This window comes from Polyodon spathula, chromosome 2 (genome assembly GCF_017654505.1).
Source record: "Polyodon spathula isolate WHYD16114869_AA chromosome 2, ASM1765450v1, whole genome shotgun sequence".
In the NCBI taxonomy this organism is placed as follows: domain Eukaryota; kingdom Metazoa; phylum Chordata; class Actinopteri; order Acipenseriformes; family Polyodontidae; genus Polyodon; species Polyodon spathula.
In genome coordinates, this window is record NC_054535.1 from 60,136,853 (window position 1) to 60,164,280 (window position 27,428).

The following is a 27,428-nucleotide window of genomic DNA, read 5'->3' on the forward strand; positions in this document are numbered from 1 at the left end:
TATAACAATAATCTAGATATTATAATATATATATATAATTATATTATATATATATTTGTTTCAGTGATATAATTGTGGGGTGGATATGTGTAAGAATTGGGCTTAATGCAAATGGACTTCTTAATGTTATAAACAATCTCAGTACTAGAGGCACCAAGGAAGTCTATAGGTTTGGATTAATTTTCAAAATGGCCACCAAAACTTCTTCTGGTTTACATGTATTTATAAAGGAATAGTAACCAGAACATACTACTGCAGTATAATATGAAATATGAAACTATGTACTACTACCAAATGCTGTCCTATGTTTGTTTAATACAGTTAACAATTATCATTGTTGTTGCATTCTCCGTTTCTTCAACATAGACCAGTACACTTCAGTCTATTTCTGGAACAGTCACATTTTTTCGTCCCATTGTCATCTTCCTTGTTGCAGTGACTGGACTTGCTGCAATTGCACTGTAGCAGCTCAACACAACTGGGCATCGCCTTCAGAAGAGTAGTCCATAGCGGCTGCTAGACACTGCTGTCGGTTTTGCACACACTTTACACTTTATCTGGCTCAAAGGACTTGGTGGGCCGGGGTGTATCTCAAGTTGCTTTATACGCCAAACCCCATCAAAGTTCTTCAAGGTCTAACTGCTGAACCACCGACACTTGTATTACCAACACGCCTGTGTCGACAGTGTGCACCATTGTCTTTCTGTGACCAACATGCACAAAGATTCTTGTGTTGGCCTCTTCGTGACTGCAAGGTGACATGGTGGATGTATCTTCTCGGGATGGACTACAGATAACTCCCACGGTAAGCATAGTGACTATTTGTTTTACATTTATATGTTAGTCGCCTATAGCCTTGGCCAAGAACAACTCAGTTTTGTTTTCGTCCATACAAACGCGCATGTCTCTCCCCAAACATGCTCCAAAAAGTTCTGCTAGGATAGGTACACTGCCTGCCGTTCTAAAACATTTATGTGGCAACCCTTCCATGGGGACTGCCACACCCCTTGCACTGCTCGTCCATTCCAAACACCGCCCCAACCCGAGTTGGGCGCGTTTGTGGTAACGACCTCCCTCTTGGTGATGCTGCCCAGTGCTACGCCAAGGCGTAAATGGGCCAGCTGTCTCTACCAAGACAGTGTGATTCAACATGGGCTGAAAAGCCATGTGGTTGAGCCAAACCTACAGGGGGCACATATGCCCCCAGGCCCTGAGTCCAGGTGCACCTCTAGATAGGCCCAGCCGACGTAGGTGGTTGATAATGAGCTCTGTGTGTTCATGTGTCTGTGCTAAAACTCGGTGCAAATGAGACAGTCGTCCAGGTAATGAGGACCCTGATGCCTATGAATCTCAACGTGTCCAGTATAGCCTTTGCAAGTATGCACGTAGCTAGAAAGAGGCTGAACGGCAGAACACAGATGATGAGCTGCAACAGCCGTTGCAAAGTCAGAGTCTTGCACCATCTCCGACTAACATACAGGTTTATCTGTCTCAGATCAAGAATCAGTCTGAGACGGCTTTTTGGCACCAGAAAATACCTGGAATAGAGCGCCCCGTTCTTGTTGGACGGGTCTACTATGCAAATGGCCCGCTTTCACAGCACAGCTGCTACCTCCTGAGCTACTTGAGCAGCAGCTTATGGGTCCGTGACAATTGTTATTGCAAAAGCAATGAGCATCAGCATGAAAATTCATTGTAAATAAATTGTCTCTGTTAGATGCTGTGTGCTTGTTAAACCATGCTTGGAACTCTGTCAGTCAGCAAACAATGCAATGATGCTTCAAAAAAGCTGGGCTTTCTGTAGTTGAGGAAGAGAGTGCTGATGACAATACAACCAAAACTGAAACTGACAACAGCAGAAGGGATGTCAGAGGAAGAATTCTCAGATGCGTCACCTTGACATAAGAACATATGAACATAAGAAAGTTTACAAACGAGAGGAGGCCATTCGGCCCATCTTGCTCGTTTGGTTGTTAGTAGCTTATTGATCCCAAAATCTCATCAAGCAGCTTCTTGAAGGATCCCAGGGTGTCAGCTTCAACAACATTACTGGGGAGTTGATTCCAGACCCTCACAATTCTCTGTGTAAAAAAGTGTCTCCTATTTTCTGTTCTGAATGCCCCTTTTTCTAAACTCCATTTGTGACCCCTGGTCCTTGTTTCTTTTTTCAGGCTGAAAAAGTCCCTTGGGTCGACACTGTCAATACCTTTTAGAATTTTGAATGCTTGAATTAGGTCGCCACGTAGTCTTCTTTGTTCAAGACTGAACAGATTCAATTCTTTTAGCCTGTCTGCATATGACATGCCTTTTAAGCCCGGAATAATTCTGGTCGCTCTTCTTTGCACTCTTTCTAGAGCAGTAATATCTTTTTTATAGCGAGGTGACCAGAACTGCACACAATATTCAAGATAAGGTCTTACTAGTGCATTGTACAGTTTTAACATTACTTCCCTTGATTTAAATTCAACACTTTTCACAATGTATCTGAGCATCTTGTTAGCCTTTTTTATAGCTTCCCCACATGAAGACATTTCTGAGTCAACAGAAACTCCTAGGTCTTTTTCATAGATTCCTTCTCCAATTTCAGTATCTCCCATATGATATTTATAATGTACATTTTTATTTCCTGTGTGCAGTACCTTACACTTTTCTCTATTAAATGTAATTTGCCATGTGTCTTCCCAGTTCTGAATCTTGTCTAGATCATTTTGAATGACCTTTGCTGCTGCAACAGTGTTTGCCACGCCTCCTACTTTTGTGTCGTCTGCAAATTTAACAAGTTTGCTTACTATACCAGAATCTAAATCATTAATGTAGATTAGGAATAGCAGAGGACCTAATACTAATCCCTGTGGTACACCACTGGTTACCACACTCCATTCTGAGGTTTCTCCTCTAATCAGTACTTTCTGTTTTCTACATGTTAACCACTCCCTAATCCATGTACATGTGTTTCCTTGAATCCCAACTGCGTTCAGTTTGAGAATTAATCTTTTGTGCAGGACTTTGTCAAAAGCTTTCTGGAAATCTAAATAAACCATGTCATATGCTTTGCAATTACCCATTATCGATGTTGCATCCTCAAAAAAATCAAGCAAGTTAGTTAGACACGATCTCCCTTTCCTAAAACCATGTTGACTGTCTCCCAGGACCCTGTTACCATATAGGTAATTTTCCATTTTGGATCTTATTATAGTTTCCATAAGTTTGCATATAATAGAAGTCAGGCTTACTGGTCTGTAGTTACCTGGTTCAGTTTTGTTTCCCTTTTTGTGGATCGGTATTATGTTTGCAATTTTCCAGTCTGTCGGTACCACCCCTGTGTCAAGAGACTGCTGCATGATCTTGGTTAGCGGTTTGTAAATTACTTCTTTCATTTCTTTGAGTACTACTGGGAGGATCTCATCCGGCCCAGGGGATTTGTTTATTTTAAGAGCTCCTAGTCCCTTTAACACTTCTGCCTCAGTTATGCTAAAGTTATTTAAAACTGGACAGGAACTGGATGACATGTGGGGCATGTTGTCAGTATCTTCCTTTGTAAAAACTTGTGAAAAGTAATCATTTAATATATTTGCTATTTTTTTTTCTTCATCTACGATTTTGCCATTTGTATCTCTTAAACATTTAATCTCCTCTTTGAATGTTCTCTTGCTGTTGTAATATTGGAAAAACATTTTGGAATTGGTTTTAGCTCCCTTAGCAATGTTCATTTCTATTTCTCTCTTGGCCTTTCTAACTTCCTTTTTGACTTGCATTTGCAGTTCTGTGTACTCTTTCTGCGTACTTTCTTTTTGGTCCTTTTTTAATGCTCTGTAAAGTGCCTTTTTTCGCTGAATATTTTTTTTAATTGATCTATTAAACCATTTTGGCAATTTAGTTTTACATTTAGATTTGTCTACTTTAGGGATATAATTGTTTTGTGCCTCTAGTACTACATTTTTGAAGAACAACCATCCTTCTTCTGTGGGTGTTTTCTCTATTTTACTCCAATCTACTTCTGTTGGTCTCTGTTTCATACCTTCATAGTTTGCTTTTCTAAAATTGTAAACCTTAGCTTTAGTCCTTACTTTTGGGGTTTTAAAAAACACTTCAAATGAGACCATGTTGCGGTCTGAGTTTGCCAGTGGTTCTCTGACCTCTGTTTTAGTTATTCTGTCTTCGTTATTTGAAAAGATTAAATCAAGGCATGCCTCCCCTCTAGTCGGTGCCATGACAAATTGTGTTAGGAAGCAGTCATTTGTCATTTCCACCATTTCTATTTCATCCTTCGTGCTACCCACCGGGTTTTCCCATTTTATTTGGGGGAAGTTGAAATCCCCCATTAGTATGGTTTCTCCTTTGCTACACGCATTTCTAATGTCATTGTATAACAGATTATTTTGCTCACCGTCTGAATCTGGCGGTCTATAGCATGCTCCTGTTATTATGCCCTTTGAATTTTTGTCTGTTTTTCTCACCCATATTGATTCGGTTTTATTTTCTTTGTCCAGGTTTATGTTTCTTATGTATAGCGCTACCCCTCCTCCTCTTCTGTCCTGCCTGTTTTTCCTATACAGTGTATACCCACAAATATTATATTCGTCCCCATCACTCTCAGACAACCACGTTTCTGTAACACCTATCACATCATAGTTATGGTTGTCTTACCTGAGTTGTTGTTCTTGTTTTGATGCAGTCTCCCTTCTGTTTTTTTGTTGATTTCTCCCCCCTTCCTAAAACTAAACTCTGCAAAAATGAATGTTCTTCCCAAGTTTTAATACCTCTTCCAATGTATTCCTATTTCTATTCCAAAGTCTATTTTCCTTATTCTTAACTGTTCAATCTTCAAATTTATTTGGAATAATAAGATGCCCCATATTCTCGAAGAATCCTGGAAGAGATTACGGTCTACAGGGGGATTGGCTCTTCCAAATTTCTAGCTCTATTTCTGGTCTGCCGCAGTGTTTTGTATTGGTTTGTCATTCTCTCCAGATCTGGGCACAGTTTAGACAGCATTTCAGGTTATAGTCTCGATTTTTGCCCTCATAGACTCAAATCACCTATTTTCCCTTTTACTGCAAGACTCCACTTTCGTTTTTTGGCTCAATGGCATTTCTTAAAGACTTACATATTGATGAGAATTTTGCCCATTTGAACAACTGTCACAGATTTGGATTGCCTCAAACACATTTCTTTTAATACTTGAAAATCAAAATTCTGTTCGTAATACAGTTGTGCAATTTCCCTCGCTTCCCTCTTCATTCCCTGTTGATTCTATTCTAGCACTAAATCCTTCAATTAAAGGCAATATGTCTACCATCCACAGCCATATTTTAACACCAGCTTCTCCTTCACTAAGCATATTAAAAACTTTATGGGAACAGGATATTGGGTCTGATATCTCGGACAGCATCTTGGAATCTATTCTGTCCACAGTACATTCTTCTACATTCTGTGTTCGTCATGGGCTAATCCAATTTAAAGTTTTAAACAGTCTTCACCTTTCTAAAACTAAATTAACCAGAATCTACCCTGGATTGGACTCGACCTGTGACAGATGCAAACAAGCACATGCCTCTCTATTTTAGATGTTTTGGTCCTGTCCGGAGCTGACACTCTGGTCCTCTTTTTTGGGTGCCATAATAACCCCTCCACTTGGCTCAGGAGGTCCTTGCAGAGTGGGAGCTGCCACGGTTGGCCCAACAACATGTTGGTGAGGAGAGCAAACCAGGGGCGCCTCGGCCATCTGGGTGCAACCAGCAAAACCTGGGCTCTCTCCACCCTGATCCTCTCTGGTGTTAGGGGTAATAGCGGTAGCGGATGGAATGCATACAAGAGCCCCTGTGGCCAGGGGTGAGCTAGCGCATCTACTCCCAAGGGGCCCCCATCTCCCTCCATAGAGAACCATTTGAGGCAATGAGTGGACTCGGCTGTGGCGAAGAGGTCGACTTGTGCCATACGAAACCTCTCCCAAATCTCTTTCACAACCTGAAGGTGCAGTCTCCGCTCTGAGCTGTCTGGAGCTCCTCTGGACAAGAGGTCTGCTGCTCTGTTGTACACATCGGGGGAGGTGAACCGCCCTGATGGAATACAAGTTTCTGTGCGTCCAAGACAGGAGTCTGTGTGCTGTGTGGTGAAGGCCCGGAGAGCACAGGCCACCTTGGTGGTTTATGTAGGCTACCACTGTCGTGTTGCCCGTCCAGACCAGCACATCTTTGTGCGCTAATTGCTGGCCAAAATGAAATAATGCCAGGGCTACTGCTTGCAGTTCTTGGGCGTTTATATGTGCTTGCTGTCAATGTCTCTTCCACTGACCTCTTATTCCCCTCCCATTCCAGACCGCTCCCCAGCCCAGGCTGGAGGCATCCATAGTGACAACTTCCCTTCTGTGAGGGGAGCTGAGGGGAGATCAGAGGCGCAGATTGCCGGGGCAAAGCCACTACTCCAGTGTCTTCCGGCATTGTCTGGACATTCACACCAGCCCGTACTGATCGTCGACCGGGTGCAAGTTGAGCGTATTTACCCAGGCTTGAAGCGGGCGCATTCTTAGCATTCTCATGCACGACTAGGACACTCTGCCTGAATCAGACACCAATGACATAAGCATGTGTGCTGCTCTTGTAACACTGCTAATATGTAGCAGCATCTGGATATAGACTCGAATTGGGATTCTTTTGAAAAAGCTGACAGTTTATTGTCCATACTTGCAAAAAAAAAAAAAAAAAATTATATATATAATAATATAATATATATATAATGGACATATAGACAGATAGCCCTAGATTATTGTAAACTCATTAAAGTGTCTTTAGCAAGTTTCATCACAATTTGGGAAAGGGAGGGTTCTCTAAATAAAATATGAAAGGCATTATCATGTTGACAGTCACTTCTGTTCTTTCAAATATATATTTTTGAAAGGATCCTCCTTTCGCTATGAATGCAGTTCTCTCTCATTATAAAGCGGTCTTAGTAAAGGGTTTGTATCACCTCATAATGAGCAAGTGAAATGGTATTATGGGGAGAATGTGAGTCATGGACATACCACCTTAAAAATGGCTCTTTAATTAGTTAGACATTACACCAGTAACTCCCTTTCCTTGTCCTAACAAAAAAAGATGTTTGTGTTAACGAATCAGTACATTTAAATCTATAGTTAACCATATTTAAATAAATAGCCTTGCAATGTTGATGTATGTGCCTTGTTTTCATTTATGACATTGTGTCCTAAATTATATGATAAGGGATGCTGCTGAAATTGAGTCCCAACATATAAATCGTGACCCTGCTGAGATTTCCACTGGTGCTATTAAAATTAAGTCTTCTGAAAGAATACATTTTGGCTTTTTGTGGAAGTAGAAGCACTGACCTGAATTGGGGACTATCAGGTGGCCACCCAGAGAGTTGAAGGAACCGAATGCGGTGCAGGATGGGTCCCTCTGCCGGGCAAAGCTCTGGTTCCTCAGGTTCATGGTCTCATTATCCAGCAAGGCCTGGGTGACTTGTGGAGACAGCTTGGAGGCAAAGTCAGACAAGTCGTCTTGTGGAGTGATCATCCCTGAGGAGTTATACACCTTTATCTTCAGGTTGGGCAGGTTGGGCAGGGGGTCTAGGAGGGGGGAGCTGGTCATTGGTATCTTGTCAGAGACATCATGCAGAGCATAGACAGGGCCTCTGAACATGGTGGCTGCTGATGTGAGATCTGGAGGGACAGTCAGTAGATCTGCAACAGAAATTAACAAATACCATAAACTTCTCTGTATGAAACACATTTTATCTTTAACAAAACTATCTAGTCAAAATGTAAAGGGTAGGCATATTGTACATTACTGCTGAAACACTTGAGTAGCACCCCCAGCAATAATGTTAGATTCAATCTCTTTCTATAAATAGCTATGTGGTACTGATTATAGCTGGATAGGGAAGCAACTCAATGCAGTCATTTAGCCATTAGGTTCCCAATTAGATTTGTATGGCATGTATGGTACCAATTGTGTAACTTTTAGCTTTTCCATTCTAGGTAATTTGTTTCCTTGAAATATTCAACGTTGTTTCAGTTCAATTTATTGAAGTTACAGTTACAGTTGTCTGGTAGCCCTCGAGCCTTTTCACACAGATGGAAATTAATTAAAGCAGTATATATGGGCACACAAATAAAAATTCTTAAATAATAACATGAAATGTTACATACAAAAGTATACAATGTCATGTGACATGAATTGTAATGTTGTCTTCAAAGTATGAAGCTCAGGTCTTATTTATGTACCTTTTTTTGCTGTATTCAGGGAAAATAGTAATTTATTTTATTTCATTTTATCTTGATTCTTATATAAAAATAATTGTTTCTGTTCCTGGTGGCAAAATGGGGTGAAGGAAAAAAGAAAGTTTACATTTCTTTTTTAAATGGCACTTACTAAAGGAGAAACATTCTACATTGATAAAGAGTTCTAACTCTGTGTTCCCATCTGACATTTTAATCCTAATGTAATTGCATTCCACTGTCATATGGGGATGTTTACAAAATATTTTTCTTTTAATTTGCTTTTTTTCTGTGTACACATCGGAATCATGTATATATATATATATATATATATATATATATATATATATATATATATATATATATATATTATATATATATATATATATATAATATATATATATATATATATATATATAAACTGTTGTTATCCAATTTTGAATATTTATGATACCGTACAATTGAGTACAAACTTAAATTAGTTGCCCCTGGCTCAGAGGAGCTTGATTAGGGATGGGAATTTTAAACGTTTAAACGTATAAACTCTAAAGTGGCAAAACGTTCAATAATATGCTAGACGTATAACCAGTCACGTGGCAAATGTCACCATACGCATATTCTCATTTATTACAGTAATTTATCATCAGTAGTCCGTCGTGTATGAGACTGCTCTAGTGCCATAGTGAGGGTGGATATTATAAAAAGCAAAGGGGTTGGCAATTGCCTCCAAGTAGCTTTTCTAATTGGTGCAACAGTGGGATTGACACTGGGACGGGTTTTATTATCTACCGATCTGGCGCATCGTTGGTGCACTGTGTGTGTTTATGTCTGTAGTAGGCGTGGTATTCTACGGCAGGATTAAAAGTAACGTTAATGACCACCGTTTTTTTTCTGAGTTGGTTCTAAATTTAAAATGGCACCTCTAAACAAAGGAAGCCTAGCGTTTTTTTTTCCTGAGTTTGTTCTATATATAAAATGGCAGACACGTTTGGAAGTATTTTGAGGAACCGGTCGAGAAAACCGTGGTATGTAACTAATTATGCCAAACAAAACTGCCCTACCACAAAAACACAAATTCGCACAACTCGCTTTTGCTTTCGCGCTGTACACTGGGTGATGTTCATTTCTTTTAATGTTTTTTTTTTTTTTTTTTTTTTTTTTTTTTTTTAAACCATATAATTTGGGGCAAAGTTACTTATAACAAAAACAACGTAATAGGTTCCTGTTTTGTTGTTAAATGAACCTTTAGAAACACACTATTCTAAAAAAAATTACACTATCCGAAAATGTGTTCAGTATGCATATAGTAATAAAGTTATATCTTCACTAGCAACTTTAATTACAACTATAAACATAAACATTTCAATGCATACTTTGATGTGTAGATGTGTTTTTATTATTTATTTATTTATTTTGCTTTGTAGAGAAGTCTTTTGCGATGTTAAAACGTTATTTGCTTAAATTTTGCTTAGAAAATACTAACCAGGGCTGTCAGTATCAGAATGTAATAGAGAGAGAGAGAGTGAGAGTGTAGATATGTTTTTAAACGCTGACATGGCAAAGAGTTTAAACGTTCATAAAAATTTACCCCAGTAGATATGCCACAAAAGGGATATTCTATGTTGTAAAAGTGATTTTGGCCGTATTGGTGCCCAATGTCATATTTCTTCAGCGTTGAAGTCAACAATAACGTATTATTAAACCCCTAAAGCTTTTCTCTTCATGCACCACAATATCTCCAATTCAACAATTCTATTCCATTTGATTTACATAATGGATAAACAACGGTAAAAAAAAAAAAAAAAAAAAAAAAACTGATCTGAGTGTCATTATTGCCATTTTCTTAGTGTTATGTTTGAAATATGTAATTCTGTAATTAACAAGTTGTTGAAATGATTCGTGCGTAATTAAATTGTATTCGCTTTTCTGTTCTATTGTTAACGACGATCCAACAGTTTTCCATGGATTTATAGCACAAACTGTGGATTTGTTAATAAAAAAACATATCTGCCCACACTCCCCTTCTCTTCAAAGCCATGCAGCCACTTTTATTTTGAAGATTTGTATACTTAATCAATCAAAAGATCAAAGGGCGACATCACAGAAATGTTGTAATTACTAATAAACAATAACCCTACTTTTCTTATTGACCAAGTTATTTTTAAAGAACTCTGTATTTTAGTTTACCTTGTCCGGCAGTCTTGATGTTGACGGATTGGAAGCCACCATTCAAAGCTGAAGAGTCAATGATGTCTGATTCAAAGTCATGGTGGTTTTTACAGTACACAAACAGAGCCACAATCACAGAAATAACCAGGCATGTGATCACAGCAATGCTGATGCCAACATATAGAGCCACATCATCAGTACTTGGAGCAGCTAATGGAAAAAAGAGATTATATTTAACCAATTATGAAAACCCAGTACGACTTTAAATGTATTGGTTATTAACCAGGTAACAACTTTTGTCCCCTGAGACCATACATGATATTTTTTGTGGCCTATGGCAAGAAGGTATCTGGCAATTAAGTCATTACAGGACAAATTGTCATACACTGTATAGAATAGGGTTGCAAGTCGGTTATGATCGATTCATTTTTTATCAATATTTTCTGCTGCATTTGACCAAAATGAAAGTTCAAAAGAAAAAACTGCATTTCTTCAGCCAAGGGAATGGGACATGGCATTAGAACATACATGTCGTACCAGTATTTAAAACAATAAAAAAAATACTGTGCCAAAGTCAATACAGTGTTATTGCTTCTCTTATACCAATGTATTGTACACTTAGACACAATGTAGAAATGATTAAATAATATATTAAGAGACATTAAACTATTATTTATTATATCCCTGGTACCCTCATTGTGGTCAGTTGTAATTATTTATTCAACATGTTGCTTCAAGGTGACTAAGATGTTTGGTAGCATTTTAAAATAGTTTGATGAGGAAACACTTCGAATTTAAAATGTCACCTGGATTTATGTCAGCGAAAGCCTAAAGCTTCATCAAAATCAACTGACCTGCTCACAGAAATAATTTAAAGCTGCTTCCAAATATTAGTCCGCATTTGTTTTGCAGCTTTGTCCAGTTTACTCCGTATTCCAGTTTCAGAATTTTATTTATTTTCTTTCAGTACTATTTGGCTGTTTTAGTCAGTTTAGTGTCTTTTTTTTTTTTTTTTTTTTAAATTAGGTCTTTACACAGAGTAATTTAACAGATGCAATACACTGAACAACTTTTATTTAAAACTCAAACCTTCCAGTTTCAGCTTTTCACGTCTTACTATGCTTTTTTTTTTTTTTTTTTTTTTTTTAAAGGTTTAAGTTAGGATACACAGGCTTTGTGTATACCTGCTACTAGTCGTACCAGCACAAGCACATTCCATCAACAAACTGTTTTAGAAACCTGAAAACATCCCTAGGCATCTAAACACCCCAACTAAGTATGCAGCCGTGGTTATCCGTACAGAGGTCAGTCACAATCAGGTAAAAGTTGTCATGAATTTTGATTTATGTTACCATATCACAATTATTAAGCAATGTTAATGTGAACCATCAGCATGCAGCAAAGTGCTCAGACTGCCAACGCTTTTTAATTGTATAAAAAAAGTGAGTTTGGTTTTATCTTTTGGTGGCATCATCCAGTTTGGAATCTTTTATGCAAATGTTGCTTTTGGTTTGAGAAATGAAATTAAATGAAGATTACACATTTTATTTTCAAGATCATGTCATGAAACTAAGATTTTCAGTATTTTATTTAGTCAATCTTAAACTAGAAATTCACCAGTTGAGTCAGTAGTGTTGTTTACAATAGTGTCTGGCAAGATGTACATCAACTGATACACAAATCACATAAGAACCAGTAATACTAAGAAATAGTTATACTGTGATGGTCCTTTGAGGTTAGTTTTTAGTCTATGATATCAAATCGTGGTTATTTAGTCTACAGTTAAGAGTTAGCAGAGGCGACTGAGTTAAAGTAGTGCCTCGCTAAACCGGACATGCCGGGAGACAAACAGCTTGTGTGAAATAACGAGATTATTTATATAGGTTACTATAGAGTTCAGATTTTGGGTTTCGAACCACTGGAGTCTCGGTATTTCTGAAAGCTTCTTGCCTTTTTCCAACTGTTCGCTTACAGCTAGTTTAAACTCTAGATCATGAGTTTATATGTCCTCTTTTAATCTTCTTAATTTTAGCGATTTAGTAGCTACTTGTATCTGTTCTGTTTATTTTTGTCCTGTCTTTAGTGTCAGTATAACAACCTTTTCTTTGTGCGTCTCTTTGGATCATGCAGTTCAGTGTCACACTAAATTGGCTATTATTGGGGGACATACAGTATGTTGTGTCTAGCATAACAGTGTCTGTATTAGCGAGGGACTACTGTATTTATTTGTGATGCTACCAGATATTCTGGTCAAGAAAGTTCAAGTAGGTCATTGTAACAGAATGCTGAGCATCCAACATTGGACCATTTCAGTCAGAATGTTATTACAATTCTCAAATTAAATATAAATTCATTGATCTAAATTAGGCTGTGAAATGTGATTTACATTCATGATGGTTAAGGCTACCCTCACGTGCCTTTACCCCAGTGAGAAAGTCAGATCTGGAATCTGATAAGGCTCTGACTTGATGCCTCTCTGAAGCTTAGCATCCCAACACATCTGAGTCCTTATTAAGCAGAGATCATCACTGTACAATGTGGAACAGCTAGAAAAAGGCACTGCAGATCTTAATAGCCACTACATCAATGATATTCAATCACATGCTTTTACATAATCATAATATTGCAACAGTGTCTAAACATTTTGTCAGTTTCTTCAAAGTGATCTTCTAGTATCTATCAATCAATCAGTCTATGTTATATAACGCCTTTCATAGTGGACCACCATCACAAAGCGCTTTACAAGACGCAGTAACAACAAGAAAATCCATAATACTTTGAATACAGACAAATGCATAATACATTAAATACAGTGGAAAGTGCAAAATACATGATCTAATGGTAATGTCTTTTAGGCAGTTGATGACCTGTAAACAAAGGTACATAGGCCCATATTTATTACACAAGGAAGTTTAATAACCTGCTTCTGAATAGATCTCAATGCACAGTTTGTTAACAGGAGTGACATATTTCAAGATAGATAATCTAAGGACTTTCCCACAAGGTATTAAAATTAATTATATAGGCTTTGATATAGAAAATCAGTGAAGTGGTGGTAGGTATTCATCAATGATGTGTGCAGGAATCACAGAAAAGGGTAAAGCAATGAAATAAGTAAGTTTCAAGTGTCTTCAGGGAGGACTGAAATGCTGATCCCAAATACCAAAAAGTAGAGCACTACAGCTATCAATGATATCATTTGGATTGCAAATTGTGCTCTATATCAAAGATGTTTCCAATTTCCGTCATCTCTTGTATATGGGATAGTTGTTTGAGCATCCTAAATAGAGCAAAAGGTTGGGGAATTCAAGAAACCAATTCCTGAATTTTCCTATTATCTTCAAAGATCAAGCAATGGGTTTATGATAGATATGATCTAAAAGACTGTATCCATAATTACATATGATTCAAATGTTAAAAATGAAGTGCTGGAATGGTTATGGATGGTAAAGACTAGGAACACACCTCAGCAAATGTAGTGCTTATATATTCAATAGCGAGTGCACACACTAATGAGCCAATGTTTGACTCATAACCTCAGTAGATTGCTTTCTACAGATGCAATTTGTTGCCCTCTTCTACTCAATTTAGAGCTACAATGTTGCTCTTCCCTTGAAACCCCATCCTACTCTTGAAAAGTTTGTCTCCAGCATCAGGTGTAGATATGTAATACAGGGAGCCAAGCTGTATTTCACATATCTGCATTTATATCATCCTATCAAGTTCCCTGTGCATTCACTGTAGTTTTAATGGCAGGCAGAGATGCTGCTCTTGATTGGTCAATTACATGTTCCACCAATTGAAAAATGTCCCATTATCACCACGTCTGGAGCCTCATCACAAAATGCTAATCATTAAATATGAATCCACTAACAAAACAATAAAGGATATCAGGAAATTGAAGAAAACAGTGACTCCCTGAACCCCTTCCATTATAATAAATCATATTTTACAACTGTTTTCAATAAAAACAGATGAGTCAGGAAAAAGGTATGCAACACTAACATTCAACGAAAAAAAAAAATCCTAACTTCCTGTGGTGGAGTGTCCCAACCCTGTGTATATAAATAAATAAATAAATATATATATATATATATATATATATATATATATATATATATATATATATATATATATATATATATATTGTAAACGATCCTCGCACTCACAGAGTTCGTTGCCCCTTTAAAATAGACCCAGGACACAAAAATTGATTTTTTACGGCGCTGACGCGCACTTTTTAATAAACACAGAAATGAAAACAAAACAAACACCTAGCTCCCTCTTGGAGCTCTGACTAAACATAGACTGGTTCCTCACTAAACCACAGGACGGCTAAGCCGTTTACCTGACAAACACCAAAACGGGCTTCTCTCAGCACTCTCTTCAATACGACTGGACACACACGCAGCCGGGCTCTTCACTCAGCACTTCACCTTTAATACGACTGGACACACACGCAGTCGGGCTCTTCACTCAGCCCTTCACCTTCAATACGACTGGACACACACGCAGCCGGGCTCTTCACTCCGCACTTCACCTTCAATACGACTGGACACACACGCAGTCGGGCTCTTCACTCAGCCCTTCACCTTCAATACGACTGGACACACACGCAGTCGGGCTCTTCACTCAGCCCTGGACACACACGCAGTCGGGCTCTTCACTCAGCCCTTCACCTTCAATACGACTGGACACACACGCAGTCGGGCTCTTCACTCCGCCGCCCCGATCAGTCTGGCTGCCTCTCAAATACCCTGCACCTGTCTCTAATTTATAATTACGACCAGGTGCCGAGGATTAACTAAATCATTAAAACAATTACACAATTAAACCCCATAACACCCAAATGTGCATTCTCACAAGGTTTTTAGCAGGGAAGGATTTTAACCCCCTCCCTGGTACCTTACACATCCTCCCCCTCAAGTGTGAAACACTGATCGGCCATACCAAGGCCACCCCCTCCCCTAAAACACAACCACCCACACTCAAGTCCCGAAATGTCCATTTCCGCCCTCTTCCACGGGCGGACTTGAGGGTGGGTCGAACCTTCCGGCACTTCCGGGAAGGGACCCTGAACCAGTGACAAGGGACCCCACCGGGATGACAGGGCCGACCGAAGTGACGACCGGGGAACAGGAGGATGCAGCAGTGGACAGAGATCTTCCACTGGGGACCGGCGCAGCGATGTCCGATCACCCAGGGGGAGCAAAGCAGCGAACAGGGGGAGCAACAGCGACGTCTGGCAGCAGCCCAGCGACGTCTGGGTGCTCGGGAAGAGCAGAGCAGGGAACCAGGGGAAAAGCTGTGGCCAATGTTGCAGACTCCTGGGCTCCAGGTCCAGCGCAGGAAGGTCTAGGAAGACTGGCAGGGTGTCCAGGAGCAAGGGGCAAGGGACCGCAACTGGCAGTGCCGGACTGGTTCGCTGGGGTGATGGAGGTGGGCACCTCACCTCCTCCTCTTTGTTCATCGCTTCTCCCTCTCTGGGCTCTGGGAGCGGCGGCTCCTCCTTCTCTGGGCTCTGGGAGCGGCGGCTCCTCCCTCTCTGGGCTCTGGGAGCGGCGGCTCCTCTTCTCTGGGCTCTGGGAGCGGCGGCTCCTCTTCTCTGGGCTCTGGGAGCGGCGGCTCCTCTTCTCTGGGCTCTGGGAGCGGCGGCTGGGTTTGTCTTGCCTGCTCCCATTTTTGGAGCAGCAGATCCAGCTCCGTCGGCTCTGGCTCTGGCAATCCAAGTTCCAATCTCCATCTCTTATTCTGCTCAATCTGAGCAGCAGTGTTTCTTTTGATCATAGCGATCAATTCCTTTAAGCTTTCCATTTTTACTGGGTCATAGGGCCGCCCACACACACTTCTGGTACCATATGTAAAAAACGATCCTCGCACTCACGGAGTTCGTTGCCCCTTTAAAATAGACCCAGGACACAAAAATTGATTTTTTACGGCGCTGACGCGCACTTTTTAATAAACACAAAATGAAAACAAAACAAACACCTAGCTCCCTCTTGGAGCTCTGACTAAACATAGACTGGTTCCTCACTAAACCACAGGACGGCTAAGCCGTTTACCTGACAAACACCAAAACGGGCTTCTCTCAACACTCTCTTCAATACGACTGGACACACACGCAGTCGGGCTCTTCACTCAGCCCTTCACCTTCAATACGACTGGACACACACGCAGTCGGGCTCTTCACTCAGCTCTTCACCTTCAATACGACTGGACACACACGCAGTCGGGCTCTTCACTCAGCCCTTCACCTTCAATACGACTGGACACACACGCAGTCGGGCTCTTCACTCAGCAGCCCCGATCAGTCTGGCTGCCTCTCAAATACCCTGCACCTGTCTCTAATTTATAATTACGACCAGGTGCCGAGGATTAACTAAATCATTAAAACAATTACACAATTAAACCCCATAACACCCAAATGTGCATTCTCACAAGGTTTTTAGCAGGGAAGGATTTTAACCCCCTCCCTGGTACCTTATATATATATAATATTATAATATATATATATATATATATATATATATATATATATATTTATATGTGTGTGCTGTTTAATTGTAAATATTATTTGTATTATGATTTCTGTAAATATACAGTGACTCTCAAAAGTATTCACCCCCCTTGGGCTTTTCCACATTTTATTGTGTTACAACACGAATCAAAATGGATTTAATTAGGAGTTTTTGCCACTGATCAATACAAAAAGTCCATAATGTCAAAGTGAAAAATAAAATCTACAAATTATTCTAAATTAATTACAAATACAAAACAGAAAATAAATGACTGCATGAGTCTCTACCAGCTTTGCACATCTGGACACTGCAATTTTTGCCCATTTTTCTTTGCAAAATTGCTCAAGGTCCGTCAAGTTGGATGCGGACCTTTGGTGAACAGCAATTTTCAATTTTTAATCAACATATTCTCAATTGGATTGAGGTCTGGGCTTTGACTGGGCCACTCCAGGACATTGACCTTTTTGTTTTTAAGCCACTCCAGTGTGGCTTTGGCTGTATGTTTGGGGTCAATGTCTTGCTGGAAGATGAATCTTCTCCCAAGTCCCAGTTCTCTTGCAGACTTCAGCAGGTTTTCCTCCAGTATTTCTCTGTACTTTTCTGCATCCATTTTGCCCTCTATCTTCATGAGCTTTCCAGGCCCTGACAAAGAGAAGCATCCCCATAGCATGATGCTACCACCACCATGCTAGACGGTAGGGATGGTGTTCTCAGGATGATGTGCGGTGTTAGGCTTGCGCCAAACATAGTGCTTAGTGTTGAGGCCAAAAAGCTCTATTTTGGTCTCATCAGACCATAGAATCTTCTTCCACTTGGTGTCAGAGTCTCCCACATGCCTTCTGGCAAACTCTAGTCAAGATCTGATGTGAGTTTTTTTAAACAATGGCTTTCTATTTGCTACTTTCCCATAATGGTCAGTTTTGTGAAGCACCCGGGCTATTGTTGCTGTATGCACAGTGTCACTCAGCTCAGCCGTGGAAGACTGTAACTCCTTTAGAGTTGCCACAGGCCTCTTGGTGGCCTCTCTGACCTGTGCCCTTCTCGCCCGGGTACTCAGTTTTTGAGGATGGCCTGTTCTAGACAGATTTACAGTTGTACCATATCTCTCCATTTCTTAATAATGGACTTTACTGTGCTCAGGGGGGATATTCAATGCCTTGGAAATGTTCTTATATCCTACCCCTGATTGGTGCTTTTGAAGAACCTTATTCCAGATTTGCTTTGAATGTTCCTTCGTCTTCATGATGTAGCTTGTGTGAGGTTGCAAACCAAGCACTGTCTCCTCTGGCCCTACAGATATTGCACAGTACACTAATGTCCTAATGTTTTAATGTTTCATACACAATGCATTTTAATATTTTTAATTCCATTACTGGAGTTGTACATTAAAAATGAAACCAGTCACTGCTTAATTGTTTTAATATTAGACATATTAATGCTACATATTTCTATTTTAGTTTGTATTTTTTATTGTGACTTACTCCTACCCTCCACTCCAATGTCTATCCCACCAAGCCCTTGCAGAGCACGCACACCCCAGGTGGACATGATCTGTTCTTCAGTGGTGGTCAGTGGGGAGCATAGCTCATAGTACCACTCTGGTACCTTGCATTGTTTTCTGATGGTGGTGGACCCTTGTGCATTTATTTTGTGTGTAATTTGGTTCAACACTGCTTGTAAAATAAACTTTTTAAAAAATTTTTGTTGGCCAAATAAACCCACAAAAGAAAAATGAAGTTCTAGGCTCTCATGGGATTTTTTTCTTCCTCCATGTGAAGTACTGGGGTTGGCTTTTTGCAGGTGAGAAGACCCTCACCCCCTACCCCTCTCAAAGAGCAAGCTGCACAGCCTTCCGGTTGTTATACAGCTGTGGTGGACTAATATTCAGTTTTTAGTTAAAAAAAAAAAAAAAAAAAAAAACATATTTGCTTTATGTGAAAATTGATCTTACTCAATAAAACATTCAGTTCTTCAGTTAAATGAAATGTGTTGTTATTAATTTAATTATTCTTCACAGCGTGTAACATCTGGTCAATTGTAACATTGGACACTTTACATGTCAAGCGCTCTTGCTGTATGTATATCATCAGCTCTTAAAACATGATTGGTAGAGGCCAGATGTAAGTTGTTTCTATCAAAATCAAAGTCTGGTCAAACTGCTCCAATTGTCTGCGTAATGGAGAGAAAGTTACAAATATTAAAATAAAAAAAGTTACATCCGTCCCGGTCTCCGCTATATATAGCTAAATAAAAGAAGAAAAAAAAATTAAGACATGCAAGCTTGTATAATGATACATATAGGCAGTGGCTTCATTGCTTTATGAGCTATTCACATATACAACAATAACAAAGACATCTACTATGGCTGGATACAAAATAACAATAAAAAAGCATTGTAACATAAAACTTGACAAATAGGTGCTAAACACTTAAAATAAATAAAAGCAGTAAAACAACAATGAATCTGTAATATTCATTGTTTGAGGATGAGATCCTCCCAATAGCACTCAAAGAAATGAAAGAAGTGTTTACAAACCTCTAACCAAGATCATGCAACAGCCTCTTGGGGGGGGTTGTACCGACAGACTGGAAAATTGCAAACGTAATACTGATCCACAAAAAGGGAAACAAAACTGAACCAGGTAACTACAGACCAGTAAGCCTGACTTCTATTATATGCAAACTATAATAAGATCCAAAATGGAAAATTGCCTATATGGTAACAGTATCCTGGGAGACAGTCAACATGGTTTTAGGAAAGGGAGATCGTGTTTAACTAACCTGCTTGTTTTTTTTTTTGAGGATGCAACATCGATAATGGATAATTGCAAAGCATATGACATGGTTTATTTAGATTTCCAGAAAACTTTTGACAAAGTCCTGCATAAAAGATTAATTCTCAAGCTGAACGCAGTAGGGATGCAAGGAAACACATGTACATGGATTAGGGAGTGGTTAACATGTAGAAAACAGAAAGTACTGATTAGAGAAGAAACCTCAGAATGGAGTGTGGTAACCAGTGGAGTACCACAGGGATCAGTATTAGGTCCTCTGCTATTCCTAATCTACATTAATGATTTAGATTCTGGTATAGTAAGCAAACTTGTTAAATTCACAGAGGACTCAAAAATAGGAGGAGTGGCAAACACTGTTGCAGCAACAAAGGTCATTCAAAATGATCTAGACAAGATTCAGAACTGGGCAGATACATGGCAAATGACATTTAATAGGGAAAAGTGTAAGGTACTGCACGCAGGAAATAAAAATATGCATTATAAATATCATATGGGAGATAATGAAATTAAAGAAGGACTCTATGAAAAAGACGTAGGAGTTTTTGTTGACTCAGAAATGTCTTCATCTAGACAATGTGGGGAAGCTATAAAAAAAAGCCAACAAGATGCTCGGATACATTGTGAAAAGTGTTGAATTTAAATCAAGGGAAGTAATGTTAAAACTGTAAAATGCATTAGTAAGACCTCATCTTGAATATTGTGTTCAGTCCTGTTTACCTCGATACAAAAAGGATATTGCTGCTGTAGAAAGAGTGCAAAGAAGAGCGACCAGAATTATTCCAGGTTTAAAAGGCATGTCATATGCAGGGGTGGGCTGAATGGCCTCCTCTCGTTTGTAAATTTTCTTATGTTCTAATAAACTGAATCTTGTGTACAGCAACAGACTTTACTTGAACATTCATTGCTTGTTTTTTTCCCCCTTATCATTGACAATAAGTGATTGACATGCCTCCCATTTTATTTAGATTAGGCTATCCTGTAGGTGCTCCACGTGAAACATTTCCTTTAATTTATTCACAAAATGTGGAAAGAGTGACAGAAAAGGCTTTCCAAATTTGAGGATTTCTAATAAAACATTGACGAATCACTCCCCATTTAAGAAAAAACGTAAACCGGAAATGATTGGAAAACATTTCTAAAAAGATTCTGAACACAGACACTGATTAATAGAGGCCAATGACTGTGTAATTCCCATAGCCTATTTGCTGCCTTTAATCCAAAAATATTAAACATAGGTGAAACATTAACTGCCAACCTAAAATGACAAAACCGAAGCTTTTGTGTTTTTTTTTTGTTTTTTTTTATAAAAACAGATTTTATTTTTAAGAAGTTTTAAAACCGCAGATACTGTCAAATTATTAGTAAATTATATATACATCATATATGCCACTGGAGCCTAGCAACCTAAGAAAAAATATAATAAAAAAGTATAGACTAATCATATATGTAAACAGCTAGTGTTTCTCCGTGCTAGATTGTCTACTACTACAAAGGCAGACACAGAATTGAAATCAATGCCATTCTCCACAAGCATCTTAATGATATCCTGAGCTACTGCGCTTGTCTGCTTAGTCAGGATGCAGTGCATCTACTAGGTAAGCAGTAAATTCCTCTGTGGGATGAAAATAATAACAAAAACATGCTTGATCATCAGTAGCGATGTTTCCATTAACATTTTTTTTATGCACTAAAACTCATTTATTATAAAGCTTGACAACTGTGATGGAAACAGGCAGAATTCAATTAATTCATGTGAGCGAACAAAAAAAGATATACTTTCGACAGGGGGGATAAAAATTTATCCTGTACGATAAATGATGTGCACAAATGTAATGGAAATACTTTGAGTGAATTTTATGGTATTTATGTGGTCAACACAGCACATCTCTGCTGGGACTGGGCATGTAATTAAAACATAATGACACGTATCATATGCCAATCAAATGTGCAGCTATGGCCAAAATGTTTGCATCTCATTTTAGGATGGCGACATAATTTAGATATTTTATGTAAAACAATTTAATCAAATAAACTACAAAATTATCTCGCAAAAGTATACTGGAAGCATAATACTAGTACAGTATTTCATGTTAGTTTTCGAAATGTCACTTTTCAATTTTTGTCAGTTGTTCGTTAAGTATATAGAAACTACAAAGCAATGTAATTCAATATATTAACGTAACATTATTTAAGCAGAATTTGGCAATAAATATAATTGCCCCTTATAATTATCAAAAAATAATAATTATTGAATCGCCTATTTATTTTTTTGTGAGATCAAAAAAACTTTTTGAGCAGCACCAGACACAGCAGTTACGGTAATTCAACTTAAATAACACATATCATATGCACGGGCCGCACATGTTACATGATGGACACCTTACAAAATAGCCTACTGACCTCACTAGCACATGATCATTTATCCAGTAGTATTAAGTACATTCAATTATAATAAAATAAACACCTCATAATGCTGTGACAGCATCACTGACACATTGTCTGATTTAAACCACACCCTTTTCTGTACTGGATCATCATTTTGTTAATTTTCCAAACAACTGAACTTGGCTGCACATATTTTCTGCATTAGAGCCTCCATTTCTGTTAGAATCAAAAAACAAACATCAAACTTTTTCATTTGTTGGGATCAAGAAAAATTGTGCGATAACCATATTTTTAAGCTTGCGACGCAATTACGTACAGCTCTTCGTGTGCTAGAATCCAGTTTAATGGAAACCTGTTTTTGTGCGATAAGATTTGCATATATTTTTGTGTTCATCTTGTTGATTGAAACATAGCTAGTGTCCTCAAAGCAAACAGAGTCAGAATCGTTCATTTTGCCATTTAAATATTTTTCTTGTGCTGCACACACTTCAGGGAGATACTCTCGTCTGAGTGTGTCACTGTTAGACATGACTACACAATTCAGGATTTATTTAATTAAAAAACAAGATAAAATTTAATTGACCAGTCGTACTAGTGTATGTTCGCTGCACAAAGGTTTCCACTAATTCATATGTGTTGACATTACGTGTTCCTCCACTTTGTGCTCTTTTTAAACAGTCCTGTGATTGTGACCTGAACTTCAAGTTTGATTTTCTTGTTTTTGTGTACTGCGCTGTCAAGATGCTTGCTTGTCAAAATGTTAAGCACAGTAGGCAGAACAGTGCTCACCCTATATTAGCTGACAAAATGAGAAAGCTAAAGTGAAGCTTTTGAATTGCTCTGTTGTATCAGTATTTTTCTGCTGATATGTTATTAGGTCCAAGGAAAAATGAAGATTACATTTTGCTCTAAAGTGGCAATAGTATTAAAAGCAACACAAACATACAAGTAAAATAAAAAGCACAATAATGTAACAAAAAGGAAAACACTACAACTTACATGAAAATCCAAAGTCATTCTGGGCTTTCTGTTCTGTTGAAATCTGATAAAATAAACCTTTAAAAGAAGGAGGGGTAAAATGAAAATCAAATTAAAACGGAAACAAAGCAAAAGCATGAAAAACTACAAATTCTGGCTCAAACTCCCATTTCAAGGTTCTGACTCATTGGAGAATAGAGATTTGGCATCTATCAGCTTCATTTTAGTGCTCCATTACGAACTAGTGGCCAGGCAGATTGGATTTTGGAGCTAAAATGTCAGTAACTTTAAAGCACTTAAAACTCATTCTTTATATTTCATGAGAAACTATAATGGATCTTTTATATTTCAACCATCAAGGGTCATTAGCATATGGATAAGCCAGTTTGCTTATTCCCCAGGCATGTCCAGTTGGCTTTAACAGTATTCTTATTAAATTACAGGGCCTGTCTGTGGATATAATGGAGGAAAAAGAGCTGTCCAGCTCTGGTCACATGTTAAATACCCAGCAGTAGGCAAGGGACAATCACACAGGAATCCTTTAAGGAGAAACAGGACTGGATCAGTGTGTTTCATCCCCCACCAAAATGAACCTATCAGGGTCTCTGTAAAGGGCACCTGGATTATAAAGGTATTACTAAATTTTTTTAGGTATTATTATTATTATTAGGTATTACTAAAGTTAATAAAGTTTTGGAAAACAATATAAAGATTGTTTTGTGTGGAGGAGGGAATTCAGACATGCAATCTTCCAGCATGAAATGCAATGGCACAAATTTAATCACATTTTAACACTCATCTTCCAGAATGGCTGCAAATGCAAAACTAAACTATCAGTATCATGAAAAGTAGACCACAATAACCTACTGTACAGCTACTGTATGTACACGTTGAAATGTAAGTGACATACAGGTGGATGGACAGGTAAACAATGTTGTAACCAAGATTTATCACAATTGAATAAGTGCTTCTCTAGATATAAGTAAAACTCTGAAGTGCATGGCTGCCTGTATGATATCCCTGTCACTAAGGACACAGATCCCCAGCATGGATACACATGGACATTTCTTTATGATAGATTCTAGATTACAAGATGGGCTGGAAGAGTGAAGGGAGTAACAGAAATTCTCCTTTTTGTTCCTGTTTTGTTTGCATTTGTAAATCAAAGTGTGCATCCATGCTTTAAACTGCAGCTTCCTGCCTGGAGGGAAGCAGCCTTGTTTGCGGTGCTACCCTTGCACACTGGAAAAAAAACACACTATTTAAGCAATAGAACCTGAAGGCAAAGGCCTTTAACATAACGAGAAGGGCCTTACCAGATGGTAAAGCACTCTTGTGATGGTTCTATTGCATGCGAACTAACAGAATAACAGAATTAATACGTTACATACAAAAAAAAAAAAAAAAAACATTGAAAGTGTTTCTGTTTGTTTTTTTGTGATTTTATGCAGCACTAGTTTTTGTTGGTACTGAATACGGAAGTGTTCCCCGTTATTCCATGAAATGCGGTTTGCTCAGAATTCCATGTGTGCTCTGGTAGTGTCAGGCTTCATTATCCAGCAGTCGTGTCTTGGGTTTTTTCAATAGCCTAATAATGCATCAAAGCTAAAAATAAAATTAAAAATAAATTCTACTTACATGGAGCAGTTCTTCAGTTCAGGTACCTCGTACACAAAAGCAATCATGGTTTGTGAACTGTTTGTAAAATAAATAAAAGTACCGGTAACATTTTATTTTTTAATTACTGAGTGCAGGTTTGTGTATTTGTGTAGATTTCAGTATTTAAGCTGCCGTTTATGTATTATTAGAAAAATAAAAACATTTTAGTAATTAAAAATATGTAGTAGTCTGTGTGTTAATACTGTTCACAGTGTGTTCATAAAGTTTATTCAAAGCCTCTTCCTGGCTTTGTTAGAAAGGGAGCACTGTCCTGTGTTACTGTGACATGCTGAAATAACATTGCTGAAAGTAATCAGACTGCATTCACCTGTTTGATTTCTTCAACTCGTCATTCAAACCTGAGACTAGTTGCTACTGTGGTTACTGTATTGCCGCTGACAGCAAACACTATTCTCGATTTATTTTGTTTTACTTTTATGTGCTATACTCAATTTAAATAAATAGATAGGACAGCGAGGAAGCAGAATTAATCTTCATTGACAGACAACATTCAAGGGTGTTCAAAAAATGTTCTTTCATCAAGCAGAAAAAAGGTAAAACACACAAATACTGTATTTAAGTATTTCCACGCAGATTGATTTGGAACAGTGATTAAACATATTTGAAAGATAACATTCAAGGTCCAGAGATAAAGCCCTCGTATTGACCAATCGGTTTAAAGGAAATAACATTCCAAAGGAGATGCATTCCAAAGATTGGACCATCTCAGAACTTTTAAATCATCTACATCATCTTAAAGTTCTTTCTTCAAACTATTGTGCAAATCTACTGGAATGATTCCTGTTTTTCAAGCCGCCATCTTGGATCCAGGTGAAAGGTTAAAAACACTCTTCTGTCACTCAGCACAGTATCCAGGCTCAAGCAACAGCTTCTGCAGCTCCAGGGCTCTCCCTAACTGACCCTGAGCAAGCTGCATTGCCAGAAGTCTTTTCTGTTACTCGACAGATCCCAGATCCAACCACCCCTGCAAAGCCAGGGCTCCCCCTACCGGATCCTGCTCACAGTGCACTGCTGAAACACATTTCCGAAGGTGAAAGAAGAATCAATGTCAGGTGACGATTGTTCAGTTTTCGTTAATAAACAGCGGGTCTGAGGGTGAAACGCCCTGAGAAAGACGGAGATGGATAAGAAAGAAAGGGGTTATATGGGCTAACATGAGAGTTTAATTTATAAACAAAATAGAAAAGGGTTCCCTAATCTTCCTGGTCAATTTTACTTTTTTTGAGCAGGAAGAAAAAGGTATCAGATAAGGTGATTGCTAGGTCGGAGATACAGGGGTGAATCTGGGGGTTGAATTTGAGAGTGATGTAGACTCTGAGCACCTAAGGAACCCAAAAAGGCTAACAGAAAAGGGCTTTAAGGTTTATCTAAAAACTGGGAAGAGTAAAGAGAGTGGATGAGATGCACCAAGAGAGTACGTTGATAGTGATAGGTTGGCAAGCAAGGGGAGAAATAGATTCTGATCAATGAAGCTCAATCAGGATTAGTGAAATTTGTGAGTTGCTGAGTGTAGAGCTGGGACGCCAAAAATGAGTTTGTAGAAAAACTGGAGGCCGGAAAATGAAATGTTGATGAAGGAAACTCTTATAGCTCTATTCATGAGGGACATAATAAAGGATGATACTACAGGCATTGAAAATGAGGGGAAGAGAATGTTGACGGCTATGTGACCATTTTTAAAGCAATTCTAGGACGAACAGTATGTTTGCAGTGAGCTGGGAGATGCTGAGAAGCGTTATTTCTTGAGCCTGCAGAACCAGAGAATGCAGCGGGTGGCTTACATGAATGTCAGGTCTGAAAAGGGAGGAATCTGAGTTGGTAGCAGGTTGTCTTCAGGAGCTAATGCTCTGAATCTCTGCATTTGGAAATGATAAAGAGAATCGGTGATTACATTCAGGTGGCCGAGAATATGTTGAGCTCTTGAGAATGAACTGATGAGTAAGATAACCAGGTAATCCTTCTGAATATTCTTACTATATGGTGGGAAGATGAACAACCTCTGTTAATGATTTGGACTGTAGCTGAATTATCTGAGTGGAAAAGAATGGATTTTTGGACCCAGGAAGACTCCCAAAAGGAATGTGGCTATAGCAGCTGGATACATTTTGTACAATGATGACTGGTCGGGTATAGGAATGGTGCTGAATTCTTCGGGCCATGGAGCACAAAACCATTTTCCCTTGTAGTATCCTCCAAAGCCAAGAGAGGGAGCTGCACCTGTGAACAGTTGAATGTCTTCAGGCAGCAGGGGACAGTCGTTGTAAAAGTAATGCCGTTCCATTCTTTTAGTAGGAGCTCCCAAAGACAGTTCCTTGCGCCAAAAAGGATCCATGAGTTTGACATCATTGAGAGAATTAACAGAAGAGAAGGTAGGAGATGAAAGCTCTTCCTTGATGAATTATCCTCATTGTGTAGTTCAAATGGCATAGGAGGGGCAGAAGATTGTGTTTGGTAGGAGGGGGACCGGACAGAAAAGTGGAAATAGAAACAATACGATTCCCCCTCGAGGCTGAAAAAGATTGGGAATCCAGGGTGAAGCCTAGAAACTTGATGGAAGTGAGAGGACCCAGGGTCTTTTCTGATACTAGGGGGATGCTGAGATTTGAAAATAATGATTTGAGGATAGTTATGTTCTGGGCACAAGGTATGGGGAAAATGTGAAGAAAA

General features: G+C 38.8%; 1 protein-coding gene across 1 annotated transcript in view; it reads right to left on the minus strand.

Annotated features, from left to right (window-relative positions):
* LOC121298867 (netrin receptor UNC5C-like) overlaps positions 1-27,428 on the minus strand; it is a 419,182-nt gene that overhangs the window by 43,094 nt on the left and 348,660 nt on the right. The window contains exons 8-10 of the mRNA XM_041226130.1: positions 23,103-23,159; positions 10,424-10,615; positions 7,346-7,699 (exon numbers count right to left, since the gene is read on the minus strand). Of these exons, the coding sequence (XP_041082064.1) occupies positions 7,346-7,699; positions 10,424-10,615; positions 23,103-23,159 (603 nt within the window). The remainder of the gene's footprint in view (positions 1-7,345; positions 7,700-10,423; positions 10,616-23,102; positions 23,160-27,428) is intronic.